An 18862-nucleotide genomic window follows, 5' to 3' on the forward strand; every position below is an offset into this window, starting at 1 on the left:
GCTAGCTATGTCTACTTTTCAAGCAGACGATGTCAAATAATTTGAAGCTATATTATGCATCTAACTATTTTTAATTTCCTTTTATATATACTAGCAAAAGAACCCGTGCGTTGCAACGGGAGAGAAAACATAACACACGCTCTTAACTCAACAACCATCACTCAAGACCACAATAGGTCCATCTCCTTTATTTTTGGGAGGCATCATATTTGTGTTGCCGCTTATCCTCCTTCTCACCCTCGCCGACGATAGCCTCGGTGTTCACACAAAACAACAAAAAACGTGTGTTTTTTCGATAAAGAGTGCTCTTTATTGACTCATAGTGTAGCATCAAGCGATACAATAATAATGAGTACACACCCGGCCTCTGCATAACTAAGATGCACACAGCCAATGCAACACACACATACACACACACAAACAAACAATCACGCCGGCAAAAAGCAAAGTCTTACAAGACCGAAGCTATGCCTAAACGGATGGAGAAAAAGAAAACCCTGAAGCAAAAAACACAACTATCGACGAAACACAGCAGTGACCATCGGGCGCCAACCAATTCTTGACAACACAAGAACTACGAGAAAGTTTCTTCAAAAGCAACGCCTCCAGAAAGGGAACGACACGCAAACGCCGCCGTCGCCGGTCCAACCACCAAAGGTCAGAACATGGGTTTTCACCCTGAAGATCAAATCCGAGCAAAACTCCGAGCAATGCCTTCACCAGGGTAACGACGCAAACAACGACGCCATTGCTAGGTATAACCAATCAAGGTCAGACCTAGGGTTCTCACCCCGGAACTCGAGCGTGTGTTGAATATGGTTAATCCTAAAACGTCTCTCTCTTCCTCTCTCTCTCTCTCGCCCTCTCTCCCTCTGGCGCGCGCGCGATGAGAAATCTGTTGTTTTCCCCCGCGACATTTTTCAGAGGTATGCATGTGTAGTTATCGATATTTTCTTTTTCCTGTATGGTTATAGTGGGGTGTTTATTTGCAATCTGGATCGCCGCCGGTATGAAAAAACCCGGATCTTGCGCTATAAATTACAATTTTGCTTCCATAACAATATTTAAAAAATATTTAACAGGTAAAATTAACATTATATTTAGATTCCACACATTTTTCTAATAAAATTTCATATATAATATGTTAAAATCAAAGTTACGGTTTAAAAGATACAGATAATTTAGAAAATCATTTGGTTTGACTCAAATATATTCAAAAATAATATTTAAAAATACTTAACAGGTAAAATAATCTCATATTCATATTCTACATATTTTTCTAATCAAATTTCATATATAACATGTTCAAATCGGAGTTACGGTTTAAAAGATATGGATGATTTTAAAAAGCATTTGTTTGACTTAAATATGATCTGCGGATGAATTACCTAAAACATCAGTTTTTTTTTGAAAAATGTAAAATAACGGTTTGAGTGTGACTTAAATCCGGACGGCGGGTTGATTTCAAGAAAAGACAGGGACTTTTGTATAAAATACGAAAATAACGATTCGTTTTAACTTAAAACATAACTGTGGGTTGAATTCTCTGAAATAGAGGGACTTTTTTGAAAAATGCCATGACAGACGAAAGAAACCTAATTTGCTTTATTATTATAGGTAAAGATGAACATAAGATTGCATGAAACATTTCTTAAATAGAGCATAAAATCTAATTTTTCATTATATTACACACCCTAATGTGAAATGGAAAACCAACATTGTATATTATACCTCCTCTAGTTAGATAATAAAAATATGATGCAATTAGCCTACTAACCATGCATATGTACGTAGCCATACCATTATTGTCGCAAAGTACATGTGGGAGATTGATTAAAGTGAAGACTAATGCTGGACACAAGGCCAACATCGTGGAAAAAAAATGACAATCCAATCAAATGATGACCGGAGTTGAGCTTCTTCACGCAAGAGAAAGTTCAAACTAACTAATTAAATCATGTGCCATAATGCAAGCGTCAAGAAATAATATGATGAGTATATAGCCACACTCACACCGTCACGCACGTACTTTGTTGTCCGAAAAGAGAAGTGCTTTTATGTCACAAGCTAATTATTACATATATTCCCCTCATAAAAAAGAAAACAACAATTAACTAATTAACGAAAATGAACTTTAATTGCAGTGAGTGTGTACATACATATGTTCTTCTGTTTTTTTTCTGTACATGTCTAAAAGTGTGGACTCAACCACCTTTTCCCCTATCAACAAAACAAACTTCACATCTTCGGTATTGATCAACCGAAATGTGCATCCAATCCAACAATTAGTAGTCTAGTCTCCATCTCCTTCCTGATTATTTTTGGCATTCTTGATCTTATCTCTTCTATCTACCCATCACAGCTCACTTGAGTTCAGCCATGACATTTGCCTGCATAGAAATAAATATAAGAATTAATCATGACAGAATTAATCATGACATTTGCCTGATAAAAAGATCTAGCTAGTTGAACTAGAAGTTAGGATTAATGAAAAATCATAGAGAATAGTTAAGAATATACTATGAGCCAAACAATTTGGGTGGATGTGGAAAAGAGACGTGCAGACATGCATGTGTTTTTTCCTTCTTCTTTCTGATAGAAAGTTGATGGAATAGGAGCAGGTACTCACTCTAGCAAATCCTTCCAACCACCGTCCGTGTTGAGCTCATCCATCAGGTTCAGGCTCTCCAGCCCGCCGAACGGGCTCGACGCCGGCGTTTGCTCGCACGACACACCGCCGCCGCCATTGTTGTTGCACTCCTGGTCGCTGGCCACCATTCGATCAACGGTCACGTTGCTCCCGCTCGCTCCGCCATGGTCCCCGAGCTCCGTTGAGCTCAGACCGTCGCCGGCGCTGAAGCCGTCGAACATGCCGCTGATGTTGTGCATGCCGCTCGTCGGCGCAGAGCTGGTCAGCACCGGCAGGTTGTTCATGTCGTTCCACTGGCACTGCTGGAGCAGCATGTTCTGGTCGACTCCGCCGTGATGCCCGCCGTTGCTGACGGCGAGGAGCGCCATGAGGTTGTCCATGCCGAGCGCGGGCGCGGGCGCGGGAGCCGCCGCGGTGGTGAGCGCACGCACAAGGCCCTGCAGCAGCTGGAACTTGGCGGCGTCGACCTGGAGCTTGAGCGCGTTCATGTCCCAGGCGGCCGTGGCCGCGCCAGAGCCGCCGAAGATACCGGCTGCCGCAAGGAGGCCCGGAAGCCCGGCGAGCAGGCTGAGGTCGGTGCGCGGGCGGTGCGTGACGGGGTCGATGCCCATGCCGAGCAGCTTCTTGCGCAGGTGCGTGTTCCAGTAGTTCTTGATCTCGTTGTCCGTCCTCCCCGGCAGCTTCGTAGCAATCGACGACCACCTGAACCAACCAATCAATCCCAATCCATCAGTCACCGGCGCCGGAGTCGGAGAAGAAGACACAAACAATAGATACGAGCGTGACTTACTTGTTGCCGAGGAGGGAGTGGAGGTGGACGATGAGCTTCTCCTCGTCGTCGGTGAAGAGGCCGCGCTTGATGTCGGGGCGGAGGTAGTTGGTCCAGCGCAGGCGGCAGCTCTTGCCGCAGCGGTTGAGGCCGGCGAGCTTGGGCAGACGACGCCAGCTGCCGTGGCCCTTCTCCTGGATGTAGCCCACCAGCAGCTTGTCCTCCTCGGGCGTCCACGGGCCCTTCTTCACGCCGGCCTCCCCGTCGCAGCACGGCAACCGCCCCATTGCTCCACTAAACGACTAGCTAAGCTAGTAGCTAGCTTCTTCTTTTTCTTTGTCTGCGAGGCTTAGCTTGCCGGCGGAGGAGTTGGGTTTTTGAGGTTTCGTTGGGGTGGATACGAGCGGGTTTTATAGAGAAGGGTTTAGAGGGGCCGGGAGGGAGGTGGACGATGATGCGTGCATGGCGGCATGGAATGCTAAAAGGAAGTCTTTGTGTGCGGGAGACGCAGCCTCCTCTCTCTCACCTCTCTCTACCCTCTCTGTTTCTCACTCTCTCTTTCTCTCTCTAGCGACCTCTCTGTTTCTCCCTCTCTCTCTAGGGACCTCTCTGTTTCTCTCTCTAAATCTCTCTCTCTCCGTCTCTCTCTGACCGAAATCACTATTCTGACCTTGTCAGAAAATCTTCGCACAAAATGAACTCGAAATAAAACTATTTCACAATCTGACTTTTTTAGAAACGCCACAGCCCGTGACATTGCTTCTCCATATGAAAACGCCAAACCAGCTCGCGTTGCTGCAACTCATGAAAACGCTGAGCTAGCTCGCGTTGCTGATCTGGCCCACCATCAGGCCTTGCTGACGTGGCAGAGCAGGAAACGCCACAGGTGATGGCGTTTCTATTGCTTACACCATCGCCAAAGTACCTGGCGTTTGATGCGAAAGCTTACTCCCTATCTTGTTTATTTTATTCCGATGACATGACACATGCTGGCGTTTCCACTGCTCACTACAGCGCCAAAGTGTCTGGGGTTTGATGTGTACAAAGCTTACTTTGATGTGTCCTACATGGGGACCTTCTAGTGATTGTCTCCTCTCTTCTTCAGGTTTATTCTATTTCTTTTATTCCACCAGCCCCACCACATTTAGCATGCACGTATTTTTGCTCCTTTCACATATAGATAGAAGACCTAAGAGTATCTACAATCGGATCCCTGAAACCCATCTCAAATGTCCAGACAGGTCGATCGAACGTTGTCCGGCCACGAAATTTGGACCCAGACCCGCATCACTTCATGGATATAAGAATCTAGTATGAGATGTCCGGATGCAAGAAGTGAAATTTGAGGCGTTTCTGGTCACTGCCCGCAGACATTTGAGGGGCCGAATTTACCATATGTGGCTGTATATGCTCTAATGCATGCGTTCGCGCCCATCCTCCATTTGCATCAAATAAGATTCATTTTGAATATGTTTTAATGAATTTTGAAAATAAATTTTAAATTTCAACTATTGAAACATAGTATTCCGTATGAGCGATCGATAAAATCATGAGTGTTGTGCTTACAAACAACAAAAAATTGTATCAAAATTTATCTATGAAACTTAGTAAGAGCGAGTGAAAAAATCGCAAGTTTCAGATAAAAAGCCGTAAGTTTCAATGACTGAAACTTAATATTTATTTATGGCCCCGTGCAAGACTTGACAACTTTGTGAATTGCGAGGCAATCAAGCGGCCGGGCAGGTCTTGACGTTTGCGTGCCACCGTGAATTTTCGCACTGTACAATTGAACATTCCCTGAATGTGTCTCTTTTATATAAAACCTAGCAAAATATTATATTTTTCTGCCCATTACACTATTCATCTATCATGATGTTTTATGCTCTGCACTCGTATTTCTATGTTGAAAAGGTTCGTGACATGATATTGCATTCGAGGCTACCAGTGCAAAGGATGGATGTGAGTGTGCGCATGTGTGAGGCTACCAGTGCAAAGGATTCAATTTCTCCTATCTCTGGGAATGGATCAAAAAGTACGCGCATGCTGCATGTTGTGGGGCTAGTGGAAAAGAAATAAAATAAACAAGGTAGAGTGTAAGCTTTGACATCAAACGCCGGGTATGTTGTCGTTGGAGTAAGCAGTGGAAACGCCATTACTTGTGGCGTTTCTTGATCTACCACGTCAGCGAGGCCTGGCACTGGACGGGTTAGCAACGCGAGCTATCTCGGTGTTTCATGTGATGCAGCAACGCTAGCTAGCTTGGCGTTTTCATGTGGAGCAGCAATGTCACTAGCTATGGCGTTTCTAAAAAGATTAGATTGTAAAATAGTTTCGTTTCGAGTTCATTTTGTGCGAAGGTTCCCTGATAAGATTAGAACAGTGATTTCGGCCTCTGTCTTTCTCTCACTTTTTTGGCTATGGACCGAATCAGCAGTTTGCTTAAGCAGGTACGTTGTTTAGTTAGATATATGATGGCGTACGTGTGTGCTGTCTTGTTGCCTCTTGTTGTCTTGTTGCCGCTTGTTTAGTTAGATATATGATGGCGTACGTATAGTACGATATGTGTGTGTGTGTGCGCGCACGCGTGCGCGAGCGCGTACGGGGTGAAGTTTAATTCTCCGTCGCATGATTTGGAGAAAAGTCCGGTTGCAAGAGATCACGGTACATGTGACAACCTCCGTGGTGTTTTAATGTAACCTTTTCTTTTACGAAAGATGTTTGTGGTCCGTACGTGTGTGTTTCAGTTTCTTCGCTTTAGTGTAAATTTTCTCATTATGGAATTAAAGCCGGGTCGCTTCAAAAGGAAAAAAAGACATGTACTAACGTGCATGTTAATTTCTTCTATTAAGAAAGCAAAACATATCGATTTTTGCACGTACGATATTGATATGAAACGACAGATGATCACCATCATCATGAATATATCCACTGTACACCATATAGACACATAGAAGTACCAAATATATTTAAAATGGCAGGTGCACTGTTAAAAAAAGAGGCCTTGTGTGTGGACGGCACGTGTGCAGGAGGCAGAGGGGAGTTAGGTCCGGATGACCTGACACGTGTGGACTTGGGCTCCAAACAAAGAGCAACCAAGAAGGAACCACCTGCCTATTCGCCTCCCCTCATTTTCCCTCGTGTCACGTAAATCAATTTGGTGCACCTCATCCTTATTCCTATGGTCATTAGAATAACCTATTCATCCTCTTGGCCACTCTGAACTCATAGGTAGCTGTGGTTCGGTTTACCTTCTTTCGCTTTGCCTTGGGTTCGGTGGTAGTAATAGTCCTTCTTTAGCTCGCTCCTCCTTTCTTGGGTTCCCTAACTGTCTGCTATTGCTAAAGCTCAACCTATGCCTCCGGCAAAGGCAAGACGGAAAGCAAGCATTAAGTGAAGAAGCAAGTTCAATCTCTCATAAATTGATTTCTTTCATCACTGTTCTTAAATCAATCCGTGTCAGGTACAGAGCCAATCTTCACATCCCATAGGTAAAACAAGTCGCTTTATGGGCTCCTCGTGAAACTACAACCTTTCTGAAGCCCTAGTCAAAAAGTTGTGCGAAACCTCAATTGGTAAGAGGAGTAAACACCTATTCTTTGGCCATTCAAAACATCGAATTGGTTGGCTCGCTCAACCTCTCGAACCGGGACAAAACTTCTCATCCCAGTCATCTACTATTTTCTGCCACTCAAATCCTGATGGATTGAAGAGGAATGGAGCGAATAGCCAAGTGATAACCAAGAACCCTGAAAGGGCGCGGGAAGAGCCCAAGGTTATCCCAAAGGGAACCGCTCGGATATAGACGGCAAGGAAAAACGTCGGCTAAAGAACAGAACTATTCTATTGTATTGATGGCCCCGAAAGACCGAAGGCAGTTTTTCGTGCACCGGACACGTAGCTTACCGAATCAGTTGCAACACAGATGGGAGTACAGAGGAAGAACGAAACGAAGTGAGAGGCCGGGGGGCAGGGAAAAGAGTCGAGTCGATCGACCGGGAGAAGCAAAACGAAATCCGGATTTGGTCCTGCCTTCTTGTCCTTTGCGCTCAAGTCTATGGCCAGTACTGCCCGGGGCAATATTAGCAGTTTTCTGAGGGTTCCATCGCCTCTTGGTTGGTTTTTCTCCGCAAGCAGAGCAAGCTAGTTCACATCCGATTATCCTTACCGCACTAACCATTGCTGGCGAGGTAGCCTTGCCCTAACGTCATTCGTTTTCCGGGGGAATGAGCCAACCCACACAAGAGTGCCTACTAGCTTGTCACGAACGCAGAGGAAAAGAGGTAAGATACCCCCGCCCCCGAGCCGGGACCCCTTCTGGAACTTCTTATAGTCGGTTGAACCAACCCCGGGGCCAAAAAAGGAGAATTCTGGAATGCCTGCCGACGTTCAGATAAGGTGCATATCCCTTACCACTAAAGGAAAGGCTCGACGAAGGGGGGGATATTAGCTGGGTAAGGAAAACGCTTTCGGAGATTGAGATGTCGATTTGTTTTTCATCGAAAAGGAAGAAGGCCGAGGGGATAGCAGCCTTCCTTCGGGCTTTGCCTGCCGACATTCTAATAAAGAATTCCGGCTCGGCCCGGGAAAGCGCTGGCAACAACATAAAGAAAGGGGTCCATGTAGCTGCTGCGCCCGCCCACTGAGCAGCAGGTTCGGCATCTACTACAAAAGAGAGAATCCACTTCAGATAACCGGTCATTTACGCTCTCCACTGCATGAACAGCATTCCCAACTAGATCTGTACGGCTTCCGTTGTCTCCTTTTCGATTCCCGACTCTAGCTCACAGGTATCCATACATGGAGCAATGGCCCCCCTTTCGGGTGCATGCTTCCCCTTCTCAGTCTCTTTCGCAATGTTTGTTCACTCTGATCTGAGCCCTCATCCCTGGATGTCAGTAGCAGTTTCTTCTTCGACGAGCTCGACTCAGATATATCTTCCGCCCGGGTGGCACAAGCAAACTTTCGCATTACGCAGTGAGATCGCCTACTCCTCTCGAGGTCTATACCTTTCCTAGTGCCTACCTGAGTCGAATGACTAATAACCAGAACAAACACAACCTAGGTGGTTTGACTAACGTTTTGGCACATTAGACTAACCTAAGACAACTCCTAGCTACATTCAGTCCTATCGAGATACAAGCTGTTACCAACCTGATACAACGCAAGTCACAAGCTTGACACAGCGAGAATGACTGCAACTGACAACTCCTGCATCTGAGATTGACAACTCTAGTAACAAAGAATGACAACTCCTGCAACAGATATTGACAGAGCATGACACTCTCAACTGAGCTCAATCCAGCTGTGAACAATAAACAACACTGAAAGTAAACAACACGGTTATCACAAAACTTGGGCTCCGCGCACCTTTGGTACTTCTGGAGGGCAAGCTGTTTTATAGTGACTTCTTTCTTAGGGTAGGGTGACGAATACTTCCAATTCCGGAAAGGTCATTGGGTCGCCTTTGGAAGCTAAAGCGAAAGTTGTAGAAAGCCGGGAGAAAAAGCGAAAGCTTGCTCGAAACGGCCTATACCCTAACCCTCGGAAGCGAAGACGCAAAGCGTCACTTTTTTCAAAAGGAAGGAGTTTTTTCTGACTGAATCCATCCATAAAGCCGCCAAGGAAACGAAGCTCTTAGTATGGCCACTTTTGCAGGATGAATCCGTTCACTGCCTGCTTCTCTATCGCATTGGACCTAGAAAGAGTGCAAACAGGAAGCATAGACCCTTGAGAAATAGAGGAGCTATGAGTGCTGTCCACAACCTCTAATGTTCCAAAAGATATAATCCGTCACTCTGATGTGCACAAGTGCTTCCTCTGATTGAAGTCGATTGCCTCAACCAATTTCTTAGTACATCAACACAAGAAGTGGCGAATTGGGGATGGTACCACCTCAGTGAAACTGTGGGAAGATGGGTAGGACTTTAAGGATCTGGCACCTTCGCTAGACGGAGAGTAAGCGACTTCTATTAGCACCGGACCGTCGAGTCGAATTTCTCGTGTCATGCCCCCCTCGATTCCCGACATGCTATGATACCCCAGGGTGGGTAGGAGCGGGTCGAGTCCGTATCACCGCGGAACAACTGCAGCGTCCGGATCTGATCTATCTACTCGGCAACGTCTGCGCCCTGCTAGAAGCTGAAGCTATCACACCAGGTAGAACAGAGACACTCGACAAAAGACGAGCAGCAGCCATTAACTATATTATTTGTTATTATTTGTTATTTTGATAAATTCTATTTGTTAGTAGTGAACGGTTCTAAAATGGGTATTGTATCCCAAATAGTGTTTCCTTAATGGCATAACAAAATCAAATTGATTTACGGCTAATCAGTATCAATTAAAAAAAAGAGAATTATGATATTGATATAGTGTGACCTGACCCCTGTTGCTCCAAGTGAAATTCTTTCCATCAAGTCATCAGCCGCCGCCTCATAATAGGCTTATCAGGGTGGCCTGGTGGGCCCCATCTTAGCTACCTCTACAGGCAGTGGGACCCACCTTGCAGCCATCTAGCTGGATGGATGGATACTGTCTGATGACTGGCAATGACCCAGCTGGCCTAAGCTTGCCGGGCGATGAGCAGCTAATTAGGTACTTTACTGGAATTAATTAATTAGAAGAACATTCTAGTGGTATGTACACGTGTATGTGAATGGTTGACTTGGGAAATGGATTTGGTGATTTGGTTCATTAGTTTAGCTTCGTATGGATGAGGGTGTGTTGAGTGGACAGTCTAGTGAGAGGTCACATGTGTGTCCACACAAGGCCAACACATAGAAGAATGGCTTTTCCGTTAAAATTAGCTCAGATGCCGTTGATCCATTTTCTACGATAAAACTCAATTTCTACATATAACTAGCGGGGTTACCCGTGCATTTGCGTGGCTAGATTTTTTGTATATTGCTATGTCATGTTCTTTTCTTTACCTATTTTATTTCATTTTATTGGTATTAAATTTTGATACATCTGTGTTCCTCTTATTCTAGCCCCTGATATTTTTTCACAATTTCTTTTACTGTATTTATAAAACATGTAATATTCACGGCCTATAACTGAACCTTATTGTCCATTAATACTATATCGTACAGTATCCACATGTTTTGATGTCTTCCCATCTTACTCTAATCCTCTATTGTTTCCAATCCAATATACATAATTATTGGTAAATTGTATCAAAACTGATAAAATCTTTTGTTCTATGCGCTTCATAACTTGCTACTTTATTATTGTGCCCACAATATTACTTTCTTTACCAGTATATTCCCTGGAATCCAAATGTTATCCGAGTTATTTTTTCTATCAAAGTAGCAATCAAATATCATAAATTATGGAAGAAAATAATTATTCAATATACTGGAACCTTACATATAAAAGTGTGCCATGTTCGTTATCCACGCACAAAAGATTTGTCTACAGTTATAGTTACGTGTCATGTTATGTGTAACTTTTTTATCTTTTATCCCGAACCACTATAGTTAGAATCAACATATCAGTTTTGGTTATGCATTCATCTGATGAGCTATCTGTCTTTTGATATTTGAATTTATGAATCAGCTCTTGCATTTGTTTATTTACATTTCATGGTAAACAGATCCGTTTTGGTTATACTTTCATCTTATGAGTTATCTGTCTTTTGATATTTGAATTTATGAATCAGGTATTGTATTTGTTTATTTACATTTCATGGTACATAGTTTATGTGTATTGAACACCATGTATACCCTATGTTTTTCACACTGTTATATATTTTAGATATCTCCAATTTTTCAGCCATATTTTTCTCGGTTGACATTCTACTGCATGTTTCTAATCCATCAAAGCAATAATAAATTATGTGTTAAATAGAACTCCTTAGAAAAAAGCCATGATGCTTGTAGCTATATTGAGAAAAGATAAGGTTGATGCTTGAAATTTTCGTGACATTAATGGCCTAGAAAAATCGGACTTCTAGACTCATCATGTGCCAATACATGCAGTCTGGTACACTTCCTTGCAGGTCTAACCCATTGGTTTTTTACTTGTTCATTATTCTTTCTCAATGTTATGCATGTCAGCTTCTTATTTGTAACCGGATACTTTCAGACCGCTTTGAGGTATGATATACTAAAAAGGTACTCCCTCTATTCTCAAAACACTGGCCATAAATCGTCTTATATTTGTGAACAAAGGGTGTACATAGTTTATTCTTGTTATTTATTGTAGTAGTTTAAATTTAGTCAGTCTGCATGGTACATTTATAATTCGAATGGACCAAACTAATTTGGCTCATACTTAAAGTTTGGAAACTAATATGTTACCTGTGTGCAAAAGTTTATCCTGTCCGTGTACGTGTGCCTGATCAGAACGTAATATTACATTTTTTTTGCAAGAAGAACGTAATATTACATGCATCTGTTTTAAATCTCGATGATTAAAATACAAGATTAGTAGATCATATATAAAGGCTTGCCCCACAAATATGCATGGTTAAAATATATGATTACTGAAATCACATGGAAGCTTGACCCACAAATATGGTCCAACTGGTACAGGAAAAAACATGTAAAATTCGGCTGATGGGAATACCATTTTTTTCAAGGGAAAGGCAATAGCTTTTATCAGCGCTTATGATGAGTTCATGTAGAAAAGCACATATGTTGAGTTATAAAGGAAACACGCATATACATATTGAGTCTAGACTCTAGCTTTTCTTTTATCCATCCTGTTTTGCTTGTCCCGCCCGATTCTTTTTTTATCACTTGTCTGGCCGATTCCAATACACGTATAGTATTGTGTCCGGACTCTAGCTATTGCTTTTACTCTGGCCGGAAACATATGAGATAACGAAAAGGCAGCTACTTCTTTATTGCAAACCACAGCCGTCCTTTTGAACTCTATTTCTATTGTTAGATCTGTGCCGTTCCTTTTCTATCGTTTTAAGTATATATAATAGATAGAAGATAGATAGATAGATTGATTTGGCTATAAGGCCATCTCTAACGGCAAACCATAAATTTCCTCCCACATCCGTCCGCAAACAGGGGGACTAGTCCACGGACATGGATGCGGAGATCGACATCCAATGCTAGCTGCATATATTTTAAGCTATTTTCAACAAACCGGATGAAATTCATGTTGAGGAACATAGTATTTAAAAAAATTCCTACAATCACGCAAGATCTATCTAGGAGAAGCATAACAACGAGCGGGGAGAGTGTGTCTACGTACCCTCATAGACCGAAAGCGGAAGCGTTAAGTAACGCGGTTCATGTAGTCGAACGTCTTCGCGATCCAACCAATCAAGTACCGAACATAAGGCACCTCCGCGATCTGCACACGTACAGCTCGGTGACGTCCCTTGAACTCTTAATACAACTGAGACCGAGGAAGAGTTTCGTCAGCACGACGGCGTGGTGACGGTGCTGATGAAGTTACCGGCGCAGGGCTTCGCCTAAGCACTGCCACGATATGATCGAGGTGTGTTTCTGTGGAGGGGGGCACCGCACACGGCTAAGAGAAACTTTGCTGTGTCTTTAGGGTACCCCCTCCCACGTATATAAAGGGGGGAGGGAGGAGGAGGCCGAACCAGGGGGAGGAGGCGCGCCATGGAGGGGGGGGGGCAATCCTACTCCAAGTAGGATTCGCCCCCCCTTTCCTATTCCAACAAGGAGAAGGGGGGAAGAAGAGGGAGGAGAGAAGGAAAGGGGGCCCGCCCCCCTTAGTCCAATTCGGTTTGGGCTAGGGGGTCGCGCGCCACAGCTTGGCCTGCCTCCTCTCTTCTACCAATAGGCCCATGAGGCCCAATAACCCCCCGGGGGTTCTGGTAACCCCCGGTACTCCAGAAAATATCTGATACACCTTGGAACTATTCCGGTGTCCGAATATAGTCTTCCAATATATCAATCTTTATGTCTTGACCATTTCGAGACTCCTCGTCATGTCCGTGATCTCATCCGGGACTCCAAACTACCTTCGGTAATGCATCATCCTGTTACCGGCAAGTCTCTTTACTCGTTCCGTAATGCATCATCCCGCAACTAACTTATTAGTCACATTGCTTGCAAGGTTTATAGTGACGTGCATTACTGAGAGGGCCCAGAGATACCTCTCCGACAATCGGAGTGACAAATTCTAATCTCGATCTATGCCAACTCAACAAACACCATCGGAGACACCTGTAGAGCATCTTTATAATCACCCAGTTACATTGTGACGTTTAATAGCACACTAAGTGTTTTTTCGGTATTCGGGAGTTGCATAATCTCATAGTCATATGAACATGTATAAGTCATGGAGATAGCAATAGCAATAAACTAAACGATCATAGTGCTAAGCTAATGGATGGGTCTTGTCCATCACATCATTTTCTAATGATGTGATCCCGTTCATCAAATGACAACACATGTCTATGGTCAGGAAACATAACCATCTTTGATTAACGAGCTAGTCAAGTAGAGACATACTAGGGACGCTCTGTTTTGTCTATGTATTCACACATGTACAAAGTTTTTGGTTAATATAATTCTAGTATGAATAATAAGCATTTATCAATGATATAAGGAAATATAAATAACAACTTTTGCCTCTCGAGCATATTATCCAGCAATCCCCTCGCGAGCTGCCCGCGTCCCTCGTACGCCCACAGTACGCGTCTTTCGGCTTCCTTCGACAACAGCTGAAACCCTGGCCCAGCGATTCCCCTGCTCTGCCAGTCTCAATCCACTGCACCCCGCGCAAGCTCCCCGTAGCCGTCACGATGGAGGCGTCGCTGGTGGCCCCAGCATCCGGTAACCTCTGCTAGACGAGCACACGACGAATTACATAAGGCCAAGATCCTCTTCTCCACATGCCGCTCATCCTGGCCGGTTCCCGCCTGCACATGTCCAGCAGGCAGCAGCCAGCAGCTGTTTCATACTTTGGGTAATCGGATAGCAAGGGCACCAGGGAGCTCGGGAAGAGAAGGAAAAAAAGAGGAGCTCACCGTGAATAGAAAAATAGAAATACAGACAATATAAAATGAGGAGCACAGATACGAGGCCATGGACGACGTTGGCGGACGACGGATCACACAGTCACAGAAAACGTTGACGGACGAAAAGAGTAGGCCGGGAGAGGTGGCAGCATCAAGTGTCCGCGGGCAACATTGCGCAGGCCATGCAACTGTGTTTTTTTAGGGGTACGACGCAGCTGCGAGAGGAAGAAGCTGCTCGCCAATCGCCATGCAGCTACAGCCGGTTCAGGGATGAGCTGCTACGTAGGGCCAGGCTATAGCTCAATAACGGAAGCCCAGGTTTCTTTCCTATTCCTTTATATCCTTTTTTCTTTTTATTTTTTAATCAAACAACTTTTGAACTGTCTGAATATTCAATTATATGTCAAACAATTGTAATTTTTATGAGGCTTAGATGGATTATTAAATATACAAGTAAAATATTTACATAGTATACTTAGCTTATATCTTCCCGTTGAACATACAAACTTAATTTAAATTCAACTAGAGGTTCTAACTACAAGTATATTATTTGATTTTCCCAAATTTGATGAACTTATACAGTACTGCCTATTATCATTTTAGAAGTATTAAAAAATATAAGACATTTCATAATGCGAAATCTACTCATTTTAATAGATCTTTGATCCATTTTAATTGCATTTACTGTTAAAGAAAATATTTAAAGGGTTTTCCATCCAAAATTCTTTTTTAATAGATCTTTGACGCATTTTAATTGCATTTACCTTAAAGAAAATATTTAAAGGGTTGTCCATCCAAAATTCTTTTAAATTTACATTGAGACTTTTCAGAAGCTCTGAAGGGAATTTACTTCAACATTCCTATTTTAAATGGATTTTCCGAGGTCTCAAATTCTCCTCATTTTACATGCGCCCATGTCTGATTTTGAATTTTTATGGCGTTTTATTTGAGGCAAATCCCTATGTTTATGGATTGCAAATTTTTGGAACAAAGCTAAACATGTTGATTTTGGGGATAGAGACGATGCCATCAACGCATCTGTAAAAGTGAGAGTTATTTTTTCTAGAAAAGAAGGATTACCTCCAGCGTCTGCATCAGTCGATGCATGCAGCCATAAAAATGAGAGTTTTTTTTTTGAAGGCCATAAAAATGGATGTGGGCCACACACGGCTGCTGCGGTTGAAAAAGATTGAACCAAGGGGCAACGATGGTGGGGCAAGGCTGCATGGATGTGAGCGTGGGAAAGCCATCAGAAGAGCTAGAGGAAGAGCTTTTTTTCTAGAAGAAAAGGGCTCTGGCCTCGGTTCCATTTCCATCAGAAAACGAAACCACAATAGTATCCTTATTACAGCTCGCGGGAGAGGATTCGAGGAAGAGCTATTAAGACGGTTACATCAATTGGATTAGCCGACACACTCGGTGGTTCCTCCTATGAGGTTGAGCAGGTATCTAGGGTCCCGTACAGCTTTCAACATTATTTTTACATCTATTTTTATTCTCCTTTCCCTATCTCTTTTTTGACTTCCAAGTTTTTATTTATTTTAGAATTTAATTCGTAAATTAAAAATTCTGAAAAAAACGTTCAGAACTAAAAAAATAAATTTTGGAAAATGCTGGGAATACCAAAAATTTGTTGCTATTTTGAAAAATATTCAGAACTTGCAAAAAGTTGCCCATATTTTTTTAAAAATTATTGTTTTCCAAAATTAATCGGATTTCTAAAAAGAAAATGTTATTTCAAAAAATACGCCGAAGTTGAAAAATATTCGTGTACAAAAGATACACATTTTATAAAAATAATGTTTGTGTATAAAAGATACACATCTTCTAAAAATCTTATGAATTTTCAACACATATTCCCGTTTTGAAAAAAAATCACAAATTCGAATACTGTTCATGTTTTTATAAAATAAAGTTGCTGTTTTCAGAAAATGTTTGTGAATTTTAAAAGATATTCCCTTTCATATTTTGTTCGTGTTATTTTGAAAGTGTACATAATTTTCGAAAAAATGTTTAGGATTTTAAAAATTGATCATGTTTCCAAGAATATCCAGAAACTTCATACCTTAAAATCCCCTTGATTGAAAGGATTGAAAGGAAGAGGAGACCGAATAACTCGTGGGCCTTCTCTGCCATACGGTTCCTTCACATGCGGCGAATCCGACCAGCTAAATATTCTTTTTCATGTGCACACAGGGTTTTGCTTGCACATATAATTCTCACTCACTCATGGGCCCGAATGAGCACATGAGGTGTGGGGAACAGGGGCCGCGTTGGAGTTCTCCAGATCCGATTAGCATGATGGCCTCGACCCTAATGTGGGGGGAGGGCACATGCAACGGAGTTGGAGGTGTAGGGAGCAAACCATCCATGCGGCCGAGGCTGCTATTAGATTGGAGCATACCTGGCCATGGGAAGCCCGGCCCGGCCAGCCCGGCCCAAAAAAGCCCAACTCGGCCCGCCGCAACGCTGCTCCCGGGCCGGGCTCAGGCCTAGATTTTGAGCCTGATGGCCGGGCCTGGCTGGGCCCGGGCCCGTCGTTTTTACACTTTTCTGAAGGTCGGGTCGGGCCGGCCCGGAGCCCGGTGGGCTTTTTCATGTTCGGGCCGGGCTCGGGCTCAAAAAACAGGCCCGATGGCTGGGCCAGGCCCGGGCCTGGGTTTTTTGCGTCGGGCTTGGCTAGGCCCGGCCCGAAGCCCAGCCCGGCCCGAGGTATGGCCAGGTATAGATTGGAGAAGAAGATACGGACTAGAAGCTGTTGTTGCTCTACGTGTTAGCACAAATTTAATTCATGGCTAATGTTTATTGTTTATAAAAAATCAAGATAACATATCTGCGTTCTTCCAGAGTTTTAAAAATATAGCTCAAAACTATTTCTTCAAGTATTTGTTGTAGTAACATGTGTGTTACCACCCACTTACTACAATTAATCATCGGGTCTTAGTAATTTTTTTGTAGTCATGAGGGTCACCTTACTTTGTAAATATTGAACGGGTTCAAAAAATTTAAGTAATTCTGTTCTTCGAGATTAGTTTTTTTCGTGGAGACCGAATTAGTTTGTTAGCATCTAAATCGAGTAATAAAGTTTTAATCAGTTTTTACATGAATGTTTTCTATTTTGTGTTTTGTATCTTGTGAAAACTGTATAGCTCAGTTGTACATACATATCCAAATTGTTTTAATTTTTATCCTTTGAGTAGCGTTGCATCTTGATAGTTCCATGCTGGTTGACCAACACCACATCAAAGTGAAGATAAGGCCAGGCAGAAGTGGTGAATTAAGAACTACAACTCAGTAGTGCACCATGACAGGTAAACTCTCGAATACCACGTGAAATCTTTAATTTATTTTGTGTTTGTTGAAATACATGCATATGCTATATATTTTGGTTAATTTGAATTTACAAATATTTATTTTATATCCCGGTGCAACGCACGGGCATATATGCTGCAAGGCCATCTCCAACGACAAACCACAAATTTCCTCCCACATCCGTCCGCAGACAGGGGGACCAGTCCGCGGACATGGATGCGGAGATCGACATCCAATGCTAGCCGCATATATTTTAAACTATTTTTCAACAAACTGGATGAAATTCATGTTGGGGAACGTAGTATTTCAAAAAATTTCCTACGATCACGCAAGATGTATCTAGGAGAAGCATAGCAACAAGCGGGGAGAGTGTGTCTACGTACCCTCGTAGACCGAAAGTGGAAGCGTTAAGTAACGCGATTCATGTAGTCGAACGTCTTCGCAATCCAACCAATCAAGTACCGAACGCAAGGCACCTCCGCGATCTGCACACGTACAGCTCGGTGACATCCCTCAAACTCTTAATCCAGTTGAGACCGAGAGAGAGTTTCATCAACACGACGGCGTGGTGACGGTGTTGATGAAGTTACCGGTGCAGGGCTTCGCCTAAGCAGTGCAACAATATGACCGAGGTGTGTTTCTGTGGAGGGGGGCACCGCACATGGCTAAGAGAAACTTTGGTGTGTCTTTGGGGTACCCCCTCCCATGTATATAAAGGGGGGAGGGAGGAGGAGGCCGGCTAGGGGGAGCAGGCGCGCCATGGGCAGGGCAATCCTACTCCAAGTAGGATTCGCCCCCTTTCCTATTCCAACAAGGAGAAGGGGGAAGGAGAGGGAGGAGAGAAGGAAAGGGGGCCCGCCCCCCTTAGTCCACTTCGGTTTGGGCTAGGAGGGGGGCCGCGCGCCACACCTTGGCCTGCCTCCTCTCTTCTACCAATAGGTCCATGAGGCCCAGTAACCCCCCGGGGGGTTCCGGTAACCCCCCGGTTCTCCAGAAAATACCCGATACACCTTGGAACTATTCCGATGTCCGAATATAGTCTTCCAATATATCAATCTTTATGTCTCGACCATTTCTAGACTCCTCGTCATGTCTGTGATCTCATCCGGGACTCCAAACTACCTTTGGTGCATCAAAACACATAAACACATAATACCGATCGTCATCGAACGTTTAA

At 43.5% G+C, this 18862-nt stretch overlaps 1 protein-coding gene across 1 annotated transcript; it reads right to left on the reverse strand.

Moving 5' to 3' along the window:
* Positions 1 to 2031: 2031 nt before the first annotated feature.
* On the reverse strand, positions 2032 to 3806 carry LOC123151693 (transcription factor MYB53). The gene is made up of 3 exons (XM_044571361.1): positions 3441 to 3806; positions 2630 to 3352; positions 2032 to 2390 (listed from the first exon to the last, which is right to left on the reverse strand). Exons 1-3 carry the CDS (start codon positions 3704 to 3706, stop codon positions 2357 to 2359), a joined length of 1023 nt encoding a protein of 340 aa, XP_044427296.1. The 5' UTR covers positions 3707 to 3806; the 3' UTR covers positions 2032 to 2356.
* Between the last annotated feature and the right edge of the window lie 15056 nt (positions 3807 to 18862).

This window comes from Triticum aestivum, chromosome 7A, assembly GCF_018294505.1.
Source record: "Triticum aestivum cultivar Chinese Spring chromosome 7A, IWGSC CS RefSeq v2.1, whole genome shotgun sequence".
Lineage (NCBI taxonomy): Eukaryota > Viridiplantae > Streptophyta > Magnoliopsida > Poales > Poaceae > Triticum > Triticum aestivum.